At 37.6% G+C, this 13838-nt stretch overlaps 1 protein-coding gene across 1 annotated transcript in view; it reads right to left on the reverse strand.

Moving 5' to 3' along the window:
- si:dkey-112m2.1 (transmembrane protein 132C) overlaps positions 1 to 13535 on the reverse strand; it is a 278547-nt gene extending 265012 nt beyond the window's left edge. The window contains exons 1-2 of the mRNA XM_047371747.1: positions 13168 to 13535; positions 12491 to 12689 (exon numbers count right to left, since the gene is read on the reverse strand). Coding sequence (XP_047227703.1) covers positions 12491 to 12539 — 49 coding nt within the window. The 5' untranslated portion in view covers positions 12540 to 12689; positions 13168 to 13535. The remainder of the gene's footprint in view (positions 1 to 12490; positions 12690 to 13167) is intronic.
- Between the last annotated feature and the right edge of the window lie 303 nt (positions 13536 to 13838).

A 13838-nucleotide genomic window follows, 5' to 3' on the forward strand; every position in this document is an offset into this window, starting at 1 on the left:
GATTGGGATATGGTGTGGGGCAACATTTCTGTTCATATATTTTAACTGATTTTCTCATTGCTCGGTGGCTGTTTGGAGACAACTTAACCTCATCCCTGGTTTCCAGACCCAGTTTTACATCTGCATTAATTAAACATAGTTTATATTTCTGTGTGTCATGTAAAAGGGGAAAAAAGACACATAGAATAAATATGCAGGGTAGTTTAATTCTGTAAAACCTCTGGACTCAATTTCCTTCTTGTATGAATCTAAAGGCTCAAAACTCTATGCTCTTAAGCAAAATAATAATACTATGTATATTTTTACATAGTTTGTGCTAGTTTTTCAAGGTTGAGACTACAGAAATCAGAAATGCAAGTGCCATTCTCTGGAAAAATAGATTCTGTAAGGATTACATTTTTGTTACATTTAAATGTACGTGTTTATCTTGAGAAATGCTAAGTGTAAACGAGCAAACAAAAATATAATAATAATATAATATATACATTTACAGAAGATATCTGTAAAAAATCTGATAAATGTTTCAAAAAGCAAATGAAAATTTTAAGAAAATAATTATCTGATTTTAAGAAGCCAAAACATATTTCTCTCTCTTGCTTCTGCTACACCACTAATAGTCCCAGAATTGTTTTAAACGTATGTTTCCCATTATTCATCACACCTTCCATCACCAGATTTTGTTTATTTACATAGAGTTTGTTCAATTTTGCTTGAGGTTTAATTGATGCGCTGTTGTTCTGCAAAAATTTTTTCTACAACATAGTTGGAGAATTAGAGCCACCTACTGGTAACCTTAACAAACTGATCCTAATAAACAATTTAAATAGTTTTAAATAACAAAAAGTGAGTGCACAAATTTTTACTTGTGGCAGGTTAACTGTAAACAACAGATGGTCAAAATTATTCCTATAGGCTCAAATATATACCTCAACCACAGTTTTTATTGTTATCAGCAAGCTTCTGATGGGTATATTCTGGCGGAATATTTGACCACTCCTCTTGGCTGAATCGGTAGGGCTTATTTAACTTGGTTGTTTTCCTTCCATAAACCCAGATTTTAAGCATAATCAAATGCTCAATACATCTGCTGTCAGGGCTTTATGGAGGCTATATTAGAAGCTTAATGTAAGCCTACCAAAAAAAAAGTGATGATGTGGATAGGGATCAGTTCTATGGAGCATTCGGTTTTGTCCAACATTGAACCTTCTAACCCAAACTGTTCCCTTTAAACCAGGTTCCTAATATGCAATTAGCCAAAATATTTTGGTCATGAAAGAAAATCTCTGGTCGTGAGCTTAAATCGGCGATCTGTGGCTGTTCAGTGAGGCTGCCGATCCACGTCTCCCCTGACCAATGACAAACGCAGAAAAATAACAAGCAGTGCCAGATATTTTCTGGAAAGATCATCGAGTGTGATTATTGCGACAACTGATGTCTGTTTTGCCCAGCCATGAGCACTTCTATCACTGTCTCTGTTCCCTCCTCCCCCTCTCCCTCTTTTCAGATTCTGATTACAATAATAAACATATTGAGATCTCCAACTTGCTGTTATGTGTTGTTGGACTGACATCCCAGTCAGATTTCTCTGAATTGATTTTGCTGCAGCAACAAGCCATGCGGTCTGACATCTTCCATTGTACAGCGTGGTGCAGGTTACCATAACATTTTTTTAATGTTAAGCTCGCACAGTTGTTCAAGAGCAACCCAGGAATCCCCAAAGCACAACCCATTAAATGAAAGATGCTGGGACATGAGCTTCACTGTTTTCAGTAAAGCCAGTTTAACATAAACATGGAATAAGAGTGTAGACCAAGAAATAAATATACAAACTTCTGAATGGAACTATGACCTTAGACTGCCTTAATTAGTCAGCTGATTGAGGGGGGTGATCATCTTTTACTTGATTTCTTTCAAAGATTTGAGTACCCCAAGCTTTTTCAAAGTTATTATTTCCCTCAACAATTATTTTGTTTAATCACAAGACCAAAAAGACATTCATTTAGGCTTCTTTCCATTCAGAAATTGCAAACAGAACTGAAATGCCTGTACACAAAAATGAAAAAAAGAAGAGCAGGGTTTTTTTTTTTTTATCAGCAAATTGGTTTTTATTACATCTGTTTTTTGTCACATTTTTTGGCCATTAAATAAATGGCCAAAAAATAAAGCTCTGCCAGCACCATTCTACAATTATACCACTAGATGCTGCCCCCGGGAAAAACCAATATCCAGTAATACTCCTTAAAGTCTTTGTTGTAATGGTTGTAATTTTCACACATTTGATAGGTGTACATTCTCACTGAAGGCTCATTTTATCTTCTAACAATGGTGTGAAATTATTTGTTTTATCTCCTTTTTTTTCTTTTCAGCATAGAAATCCTCCACAATCAGATTGTAGAAGTTCTGGTAATGGATCCGTTCCCATCCAAAATCATTTTTACTTCATATCAAGTTTTTGTTTTGTGTTTTCAAAACAATAACTACTCGGAAAACAAGCAAATCCAAGCAGCAGCAATGCTTTGACTGCTAAAGTTGACACAGTCATTGCAAAAAGCATTACTAGTGAATTGAACCTGAGCAAATATATCAGTAAAAACTGAAACAAATTGGAGTGCTTGGGACATACCAGGACTGAATAACATCAGTGATGTTTTACTATTAACACAACAGGCATGAGTGCTCAGCTAAGTCCATTGATATTGCCAAAAGAGATGTCAATAGGGTCCAACAGATTTATTAACCAAATATTACTTATAAAACAATTATGTTATGTGTCTAATCTTGGCTCACAGTGGATACATGTGGGTTGATGAGATCTTATAAATATTTTAAATTACAAAACTCCAGTTAAACCTACAGCAGAAACGAGAAACCAAAACTTCACCTATAATGGGAGATTATTTGTATTTGTTAAATGCTAAAATAATCAGAGAGAGATTTTTCTGACATTTTTTATTAGTTCCCTAAAATCCATACATTCTCTTTAAACTGCATTGCTTGGGTCAAGAATGTTTGTAGTCTTTCTCAAGCGTACAAGAGTTTGCTGGCATCATTAGCCATACTCACTGACAGAACTGGTGAAAATGAGTCGGGTTTGTAGGCCTTCTTGCGCATCTACACCTATTTATCTCTACCCACACATTTTCTATTGAATACATATCAGGACTTTGTGGCATTGTAGCCACCCCAAACATTGTGTTTTTACGTTTCTTTTTGAGAAATGGATTCTTCCTTACTGGCTGACCTTTCAGCCCGTGTCAGGGCAAGTTCCACTGTGGATCATGACTTTCTCTTACCAGCTTCGGTAATACGTTTTAAAGGATTTTCTTTGTTGTTCTGGGGTAACTGTGATACGCACATTTTAAACCAAAACATGTTCCCCATGGAGTGCATAACATCAAATTTCTTTCAAATATCACTGATTTAGTAATCCAGGTGAGTTTTTTTTTTTTCTTTTCAGCCCACTGTTTGATAGCTTTAACATTAGACATTACTCATTTTATTTATTTTGTCAAACCCATAACCATACCGACAGTATGTATTCTAATTTATTGTGCAAATTGTCAAGAAACAGCAGACTGCACAATTTTTCAAATATATTATATGCTGCATGATGCTGTGTTCTGCCACTCAAAGATCATGTAACATTGCCCCAGATTCCTTGTTGGACTGTTTACATATGAAACAAATATTTATTTATAATATTTAGTAATAACTGCATCACCTTAGCACTCACAGAACCAAGTTCTCATTTCACTTTGTCATTTACCATCCGGTGCTTCGTATTAGAGTGATTTTTTCTTGAATGGCTTGAATAACCATTGTTCACAACAATATAATAACTAGCTAAGGAAATTCAAAAATTTAATTCAAACATAACACAAATATTTTAAAGGCCCACATGCCGCTGGCTGCTGTGCTTTCTGTGGAAACAGAAGGAGGAGGGATAGAGAGTGTGAAATAATGAAATAACAAGAGACCAGTGGCAATTGCTCTAAGACTGCAAGGGAAGCTCAGCTTCCCCTAAAATGTCAAAAACTAAGTGATCAAATATATGCTGTTGTGTGTACATGTCATTGACTAAATATGCGCTACAACGCGCTCAGCTTTTGTTCAGAATCAGCTTCTTATCACTGGTAACGACGCGGCTTTCCTCTCACTCATTCCCGCAGCTTCACAGTGCTTTAAACAGTGAGTTCAATAGCGAAGCAAAAATGCTGGGCTTTGTTCCGCCCATCGGACGCTCAGCGTCTCTGGGGGTCTATGGGGCAGTGGGCTGGCCTCGGCTGGCCCAGATGCTCAGCTTCTGCATGAATGATCTGTCTGAGGCAGAATCCCTTTTTCATTGACAGCGAAATGAGCGAATCAGCGATCTTGAAATTGAGCTTCCCCTCCTTGAAAGACCAGCATCCGCCACTGCAAGAGACCTATTAATAAAATAAGGCCAAATGTGCTTCGGCTTTGTAACTTTTCAACTTCCAGCCCACTCTGGTCAAGCCTACACACATTTAAAGATCAGGCAAAATCTAAGTGGAATTCCTCCCACATTTAGCACACTGCCCTCAGAACCAACTAGTACTTTTTAATACTGCTGATTAAAACTGTGTACTGCAAAGGCAACCTCTGATAATTAAAAAAACACAAACTTGTTCAAATAACAGTTGACATGGGCGACATCCCTGGATATAGAAAAATGACAAGCTGCATTTTAAATTTGTGTTTGTCATATTCTGGATTCAAAATGATTGTAATGACAAAGACAAAGTGTAGAAACGTACACATCAGGAGAGGTTTACTACAGTGAGACACAGATTCATGGACCGGGTACTCAATTAATCCAATAATCAATTGAGATTGAGTACTGGGCTCTAAGAGAGAAATTACTCGGAACACACATGGAAACTATATACAGACAGAAGGCCAACACTAACTGACAAAAACCCTTAAAATAACCTTTGGAAGCAAACCCTAAAACCGTCAAACAAATCATCATTACCTGGTTAGACATTGGTTGGTATGAGTTTCTCACTTAATCATTACCTTATCTACAGGGAAAAAGCACATATAATACCTAATGTTGCAAAATGCTTAAATAGCATACTGAATATTACAGTTAGGATAATAGTCTATAATTAAAATTGCCATTTAGGTTTTGATAGGTAGAGCGGATGTTTTAAATTTTTTATAGAACAACTCTATAACAAGCTAATATTAGCAGTTTAACTAGTCAGTCTTCACTATCTGTTCACATAGCCAGGCTCAGAAACAGAGATGCTGCTTGTAGCTTGCCAGCTGCAGTTTAAAACAGTGATAACCAGTTCTGCATTAGCTTCCACACCTGTCCATGTTGTTTGGGACCAGAAAAGTTCCTAAAACGGTCCGGGGAAAGTGTAGGAGTCTTCTTTCAGCCGGCTTAACTACTGCACACAGCAACAGGTAATGGAGGGCAATGCTGTATTTTACCCCTGCTTCATTTATTCAGAGAAAACTGCAGCACTTTCTCTGCCATCTCATAAAAAATACTTTAAAACCATAGAAGCAGTGTGATGGAAACCATAACGTTTTAAAACTGTGGTATACCCTGATACTGGTAACCCACTCAGCTTGAGGTATGTGCAAACGATCTACTGGAAGAGAGCATAAATATATGTAATTTGGACAAGAGAAAATGGTACTGCAAATGAGGCAAAAAGGAATATGAGGAAAAAAGGAGAGGTGACCTATCAGAAGCAGGGCAGCAAAAGTAAAGGATGCCTACAACTCGTTAAAACTTTATCTGGAAGGCCACACAGGTATCCAACTCAAGTCAACACAATAAGAAAAAGTTCCAAGCAACCAAAATGCTACATTTCCAAGTGAACATTAATAAAAATAAAAGCTACAGCAATAAGAATTGAGTTACAGAAGAAAACTGGATATTAATGCTGTTACTTTACAAAAGCTATTCACAGTACATGTGGCTCCCACCTTAAGTCTAGAGCCCAGAGGATTATAATGAAGATGGAAAAGAAGAGGAGAAAGGATGAGTGACATTCAGAGATTCTGAAACACTGCTAAATACATTAGGGTGGCCCCCAGAGACAAAGTGCAATGTGAGTGAGTCTGGCAGCAGAAAGTGATAAGGAGAAAGATAAAGTGCAGCGTAAGGGCTGTGTAACTGTAGCTAATAGGCAACCAAATAAAAAGAAAAGAAAGGGCATCATATTCTGTGTTGTATCTTAAAAAAACATGCTCTTATGAAGCAATTTTAACTCCTCCTGAAAATCACCAGTGAGCAAGTTTGCTTTCACTGTTCAGCAGATAGCTGTAGCATAAAAGACAGAGCAATAAAGGCTACAACAAGCCTCTGGATTGGCATTCTAAAACTGTAAGTTTAAAGATCAGATAAGAAATGCCAAAGTTCTTAAAGGGCATGTAACGGAAAGCAGTTAATGACAAAAAAAAGTGAGATACCCATGGGACATGAAGCTTTACCAAATAACCAGCAGCTGATGAAACAACAGGCATTAAATAATTATGGTTGACAGGGAGCATAAGAGTTTAGACACGACGCGTGCAGCAATCACAGTGGACAAAAAATCAGTAAGATCCAGCATGAGAAGATCAAAGAGCGAAAGGATGGCAAATAAATGTGAGAGGTGAGGTCCAGACTGGCCCCAGATGTAATGAAGAGGTTCAAGCTCTGTAACCTTTGAACCGAGGAAATTGCTCTCTAGGAAATTTCAGGTCGCACATGTGAGATCGTAAGAATGCAGTTTAAGATTGTAAACAACAAGATACTGAACACATACAAGGCTGAACAAGAGAAAAACCATCCCAATTTCTAAGCTACCTTAAAACTATCTCAGAACTGCACAATATTTGAACTAGCAGCAAGGGTATATGGCAAACTGTATTTAAGTGTGCTTTTCATTATCACATTGATGTATTATAATCAAACTTGCTTTGATAAAACCAAGACAAGCATTGTTTTTTCTTAAAACAACTGATGTCCCTCTCACTGATAGTAGTGAATGTCACCTATCAGTTTAACCTTGGCTTCCTCAATAGAAGACAACATGCTGAGCACCTCAGTAACACCTCCAGTAAAAGTGCGATCCTCCTTCTGTTTTATGCTAAATTTCCAGAGGATTGCAGTGCAGCCAGTTTGATTACACAAAATACATATATTTGACTTGTTACCCTGCTCAAAGACGTGGGCACTTTCTAGAATGCCGATCAGAAATTCTAACCTCTATTCTGTATTCATAAACAGTGCTGCAATCTTAGGTTACACTTCATTTCAATCAGCCTTTATAAACACCAGCCATTGATAATAAAAAAACAAACAGTTTTGACATTTTGTTACCTAACAAAAACAAACTCCAATGCCTTTCTCTGGGAATACATATGATGGACCAACCAAATCTATATAATAATAACTATAATTGTGAAGTGAAAGCAAAATGATGTATGGCTTTCATTTTTGTTTTACAAATAATCGTCCGAAATGTGTGGAATGCATTAGCATTCAGCCATCTTTACTCTAATTATGAATTTATTTATTGTTCACTTCTTAGGCCTATTTGCATTTTGTATGCTTTTAATGGACAATCTTTGGTCCATAACCTCTACTGGTTGCAGCTGTTGAATTCAGTTCTATGCCCTCTAATAAAAGGTTGCTTTGTTATTTGTTTTTTTGTTTTTTTTAATATGCAGTATATATTTTTTGTGACTTGCTGTAAAGTTAATTGGCCATTGGGACACGAATAAAGATCTGAAACTTAAATCTGAAACCAGCTACCTTCAGAGGCCACCAGACAAGTAAACAGAGTCCACCTCTGTGTTTTTTAATCTAGTGTAAAGAAAAAGTATTGATAAAGAGGCTTCCTTTCCACTGTCGCTACATTCATGTATGAGGATTGCTGCAAAGTCAACGCAAGCGACTTTCCACTGTTGCAACATGCTCATCTAGGAGGAGTGAATACTACAAGTCACTGACTCAATGCAATCTGCTGGGTTTCCTTAGATTGAAAACTTTTTAACCAACTTGAATATTAAACTGAGTTTGACTGCATTGTTTAATAATTAGGATCAACTGGAATTGATGTACATGACTTGAAATGTGTAATTTGACTGAACTGACTTTGTAAAGTGCCTTGAGACGACATGTGTTGTGAATTGGTACTGTATAAATTAATGAATTAATTTAATTGAATCTCAGTATAAATACAGCTGTTTTGTAAATGCTTCAGAGGTTTCTTAGAGACATTTTATGAATAAAGAGAATTATGAACAGATCAGGGGTATTTTTTAGAGAAGACAAAACAGAAATAAATAAAACTTTGTGAAAAGAAAGCCATAAGAAGGTCAGTTTGCAGTTCACCCAATGCCATGTAGAGGACACCGCAAACATATGGAAGAAGATGCTCTGGTCATATCTGACAAAATCGGCTACATGCAAAACCCTTTGTATGGTGAAAAACTAACACCATACATCTCCCTACAAACACCACCACACAGTGATCCATCGTGGTGGAAACATCATGCTGTGGGCAAGTAGGATCAGGGAAGCTGGTCAAGATCAACCCTGGAAGAAAACCTGTAAAAGACTTGAGACTGGGGTGAAGCTCAAAGTCCATACATTTAGCAGCTGTGGAAGCTGTGGCAACACTTAAAAAGTTATGTTCACATATGCTCTCCAATTCAGTCCAACAGAGTTGGCTATTTTACAAAGAAGAATGGGCAAAAAGCAAGTAAAGACATTCAGCAAAAAACATATTGCTAGTGTAATGCAGCAAAAGGTGGTACTTCAATATATTGCCTTAGAGAGGGGGTGAATACAAATACACACCACAATTGTCAGATTTTCTTGCTTTAAATTTTACTTAAACACACCTAAAGCAAACCTAAATCAAGCATTTTAGATATGTGGAAACAACACTGTAATTGGATGTTTGTCTCCATGATTCCGCTCCCTGGTGCTGATGAAATCGGTTCCGTGCTGTGGAGCAGTAAAGAATTGTTTCAGTGCATATATTTCAGTGCTTGAACCTTTGCTTCAGTGGTGGAACCAGGATGAACTGCTTACAACCAATCACTTGGCCCTGGTATGGCTAAGGAACTGTTTGGTAGAAAATACAAAAACATTTGACACAAATACAAAATGAGCAAAATGAGAGGTCATTACTTGGCTTTCTGCCATATATACTGCAGATGTAGTTGAGTTAAATTGTTTATCCTGCAGCATGACACTGTCTAAGGTGTTTTTATATTAAATTAGAACGTGCTTGTTAATCAATAGCACTTAAGAGTTAAGTGTAAATAAGTAAATGCAAAGGACTTAATTCTTGATTCAGCACTGCACAGCGATTATTAATTTGTCTCAAAGCTATGCATGCTGGTTAGAAAGTTTTACTGCTGCTGGGAATCTTCATCGTGTCGCATGACATTAAAATCCTACTGGAGCGAGTCGGCTGCAGCAACAACAGGTCAGGCACTGCAGATGCTTTCCCCTGTCTGCGCCAGTGGGAAACCACCTCAGTCACAGCGCACCTCTGTGTGAACTGGCTGAAGGTCAAAAGCTTTTATACTCTGATCTTCACATCTGTCATCTTTTATGGTTATTGCTTCCAAAGTGGATGTAATGTACCTGATTTCCTTTTCTGACAGATCATTTGTTATACTGAATCACCAATCAAGCTTTCATTTGCAGCAAGAACACTGTGAAAACAGCTTGGTATAAATTGTATTTATTGCATTCACATCTACTGCTGTAACACAACTAGTCCTCTGGAATATGTAAGTATCCCAGTTATCATCTTAAGCAGACAAAAAGTTAGTCAAAGAAAACTTATAATTGAGTTTTTAAACTAAATCTGTAAACTTTTATCAGAAAAAATACAATTTAAAAAAAAATGCAACCTTTTCAATGACCCTCTATCTGGTAAAAGCAGTCTGAATCCCATCCTGTTCTATGATAAGCAAAATCAAGTATTTTCTATTGTCCTGTTGGTTGGTCTGACTTTTTCTGAGAATGTGCAGGTATCCTATAGATTAGGTGACTGGGTGATTGTCTGTAAGAGACAACCTGGAAACCCCTGGGTGAAAGCAATCAGGTGGCTGGAAAGATATAATATCCTCTGAGACTCAGAATAAGCAAGAAGTTGACTGACAGGAAGCAATGTGTTTTTCCCTTCCTGACACTTTGTTTTCATTTCTACCATCAACTGGCAAGCTTAGCATGCTTAGTGTGTTGAGTGTTCCTATGTATGTATTTAAAGGAACCATATTCTTTGTGTGCGCAAAGTCTAGGTATTGAACATTTGACCGATGTTTTGTTGGTCAAACCATCTTAGACCTACATTAAAAGCCCCCTTTACAAACCAACAAGTGAGCCAGATTGCAGTGAAAAAGTATTTGCTCCCTTAACAATTTATCCTGTTCTTTTGGGAACACCAGGATGTTTTTAGGAAAAAGTGAGATGGTTGTTTCTGTTCTTTTTAGTCAACAGTTGTCAACAATCCTTTTTGTGAAATCATGAAGATTGACCTTAACTGAAACAACTGAAGTTGCCTTTTTAGATCCATTACTGTACTTAAGCACAGAATATGGCAATGGTAGCATCTTTTTATTTATTTTTTTACTTTAACCTGCTGGCAGCATAATGCTTTGGGAAAGCTGTTTCTAGGGAGGAAAAAATGATGTGCATAGCAATGGTGTATTCATGAGTATGTGAAAAGCTTACCCAAAGATGTGTAAAGCGTGTGTGTAATAAATCAATACATCTACAGATTATGCAAAAGGATTTACACTAGGGCTGAGATTTACCTTCTAGCTGGTTGCCTACTCTAAACATAAAGCCAGAGCTACAATGGAATAGTTTAGATAGAAGCATATTGTTAGAATTCAATTCATATTTATTTATATAACACCTATTCACAACACATGCCATCTCAAGGCACTTTACAAAGTCAATTTAATCACATTATACAGATTTCAAGTGAGGTACATACATTCTAATTTATCCTAACTATCAAACAGTGAAGACAGCTTCAGACTGGAGTCTAAGTTTGACCTAAATCCAACTGAAAATCAGTGGCAAAACTTGAAAATGAATGTGCACAGACCCCTTCCAACCTGACTACTTTAAGCTTTCCAAAGAAGAATGGACCCATAGTTCAGTCTTTAGATGCACAAAGATGTTAGAGACAAATCTTAACAGACTTACAGATGCAGTTGGAGCAAAAGGTGGTTTGACAAAATATTATCTCAGGGGTGCAAAATACCAATGTTCGTAAAAAAAATATATAGTAAGTATAAGTATGTTTTTCTTTCACTTCACCCTTTGTGCTTGTCTATCGCATAAAACCCCAATACAATACATTGCAATTTTCAGTTGTAATGTGACAAAACATGATAAAGTTTAGAAGGGGTGAGTACTTTTGCAAGGCACTGTAAGCACAAAAAGAAGCATGTCACTTTAAAACCCGAAGAAAGGTGGAATAATAGTTGTTTTTGACATCTTTTGTTTACATATGAAACTGCACACTGGGATGAGGCTGAAAACAAAAGCTAAAAGGCTTTTCTGTGCTGTATAAAAATGACATCCATAACCTCCTTGTTGCTTTTGGCTTTTTCATACAAAAGACTGAGTCACATTCACCAAAAAGTACTGCATTCCCAGATACCTGTGATGACATGCTCATAATGAAAATACCTCATAAATCACTGAAAATATATTTTAAAAAAAATTTATTTACTAAAAATATGCATGCAAGTGGAGTTTTTTCCCAAAAGCCTAATACATTTGAGATTAGAGATGATTTCTGTCCTTCGCTTCCGCACCGAAGAAAATTAACCTAAAACTGAAAAATGAAAGCATAGAACTTCTCTTTTCCCTAGTTATCCATTTTTAATCACATGACTGCACTTTTCCAAATGTGAAAACTTGCAAACTTTAATTGGACAATGTATGCGCCATTAGGGAATGAATGCACATATTCACAAACAATGATTTCTTAGAAGTCTGTCGGAACTTCTTAAAAGGATGCAGTTCCTCTCTTTTCTCCGCTTGTGACTGCATTCTGTTATTCCCAAAATCTGCAGTCCCACGCTTTCTCACACACACACACACACACACTTTCTGCCTCCTACTCCAGTACTCTACTACAGCACCTAAACCCACACACTCACGGGAGACAACTGTCACACTTCATTCATGTTAATATTACAAGTCATTTTGTATTCTGTCACAACAGCTTACAGCTAATTATATGTCTCATAAATTATATATGTGCCGTTGGCTGAAAGGATACCATTTGCATTTTATTAAAACGCTACACACTGGTTGAAATCACTCAGGAAAAAAAGGTTGATATATTTACAGTTTCTTTTATTGCATGACCATTAGCTTTCATTTCCATAAATCTTGTACAGCTCTTCTGAGCAAAAGCTCAGAAGAGCTGTTTTATTTGGCAGGAGGTTTCTGCTCTGGAGATTTACGGGAGCTTACCTGTGAACAGGAAGAGCATGGTGAGTCCCACGCACTGCCGCGGCCCCATGGTTTATTCAGGAGGGAAGGGGGGTGTGTGGGGGGGGGGGCTGAACGGTAACTCCTTTTCAGCTGGAAGCAGCGCTACTTTGCACACAAATTATCCCCTCTGAGCGGAATCCCATTTAGGAAAAACACTGTGCATTCTGTGCGACTCAACCTGCGATCAAAGACATGCACAATCAGCAACATTCCCAGAAAGATTGTTAACGCAGTTGCTGTCCTCTCTGAGCAGAAGGTCGTAGATGCCTACATGTTAAAAAAAATTCTCTAATACTTTTTGTCCTTCATAGAACTCCAGTTTTTAGTTGTTTTTTTTTTTTTGTCTCCCCCATGGTTCTCGAAAACTGGAAGCGCCCCTACTAATTCTGAAGAGTGTTGAAAAAAGTGAATTTGGAAAATCTCTTTTATTTTTATTTTTTTTTTGGTCTAAAAATCGTGAATATATAGGTATGTCAGAAATTATAACTGAACTTCCTTACTCCTTCGGGATAAATTTGAAGTGAAGTGTTACTTTGTGGTGTCTCTGGGTACTTCTTCATTGAAACTTATAAGCCTCTACTTGTTAACAACAAAACGCAAAATAAATTCAAGTCTGACAAAGTGATGCACTGTCAGGTTGTTTCTGCACCTCTTACCGTTTCACTTCTTGCACACGCTCCATTCGATGCTTGCATTTGATTGCAGATTAATTTACGGTTGCAAAATCGTCACGCTCGACAGCGACAGCAACATAAAAAAAACAATCCCAGTGAGTCAATTTGCGCTCGGCTAAGAGTTCCTCTAATATCCGCAGATATTTTCCTTCCTCTTTCGTCTCCTATTATTTTAGGATCTGTTAGAAATCCATCGAATTTGGTTGAAACATCACCTACAAAAACTGCGATATCTGAGTCACGGTCCTGCAACTTTCCACGCTGCGAATCGGAAGCGCGGATCGGGTGAGATGGGGCGGTGAAGTGGTTCCTGCGTGTGCTGTCGCCACTTCGCTTTGCTCCGCACTCCGTGGCTGTGGATCCTGGTGCAGAAATTCAGGGAGGGGGGCTTACAGTGCAAGGAGATGTGGAGGGATTGGGGGGAGGGAGCTCCGGGCTGGGTTTGGCAAAGGGGATTGCGGGCGTCACATAAGCAAAGCACTGTGCCATTAAACCCCCAGCTTATTTCACGTGAAGATTGCTGCCCTTTCTCCCCAAAGCTTTGCATTAAAAAAGGAAATTTAGTAGAATGAAACTCCACACACCTCAAAGTGGGATTAATTACATTTTCGGTTGGGTAGAGAAAATGAGCATTGGATGTGACTGATGGGACC

This window comes from Girardinichthys multiradiatus, chromosome 8 (genome assembly GCF_021462225.1).
Source record: "Girardinichthys multiradiatus isolate DD_20200921_A chromosome 8, DD_fGirMul_XY1, whole genome shotgun sequence".
In the NCBI taxonomy this organism is placed as follows: Eukaryota; Metazoa; Chordata; class Actinopteri; order Cyprinodontiformes; family Goodeidae; genus Girardinichthys; species Girardinichthys multiradiatus.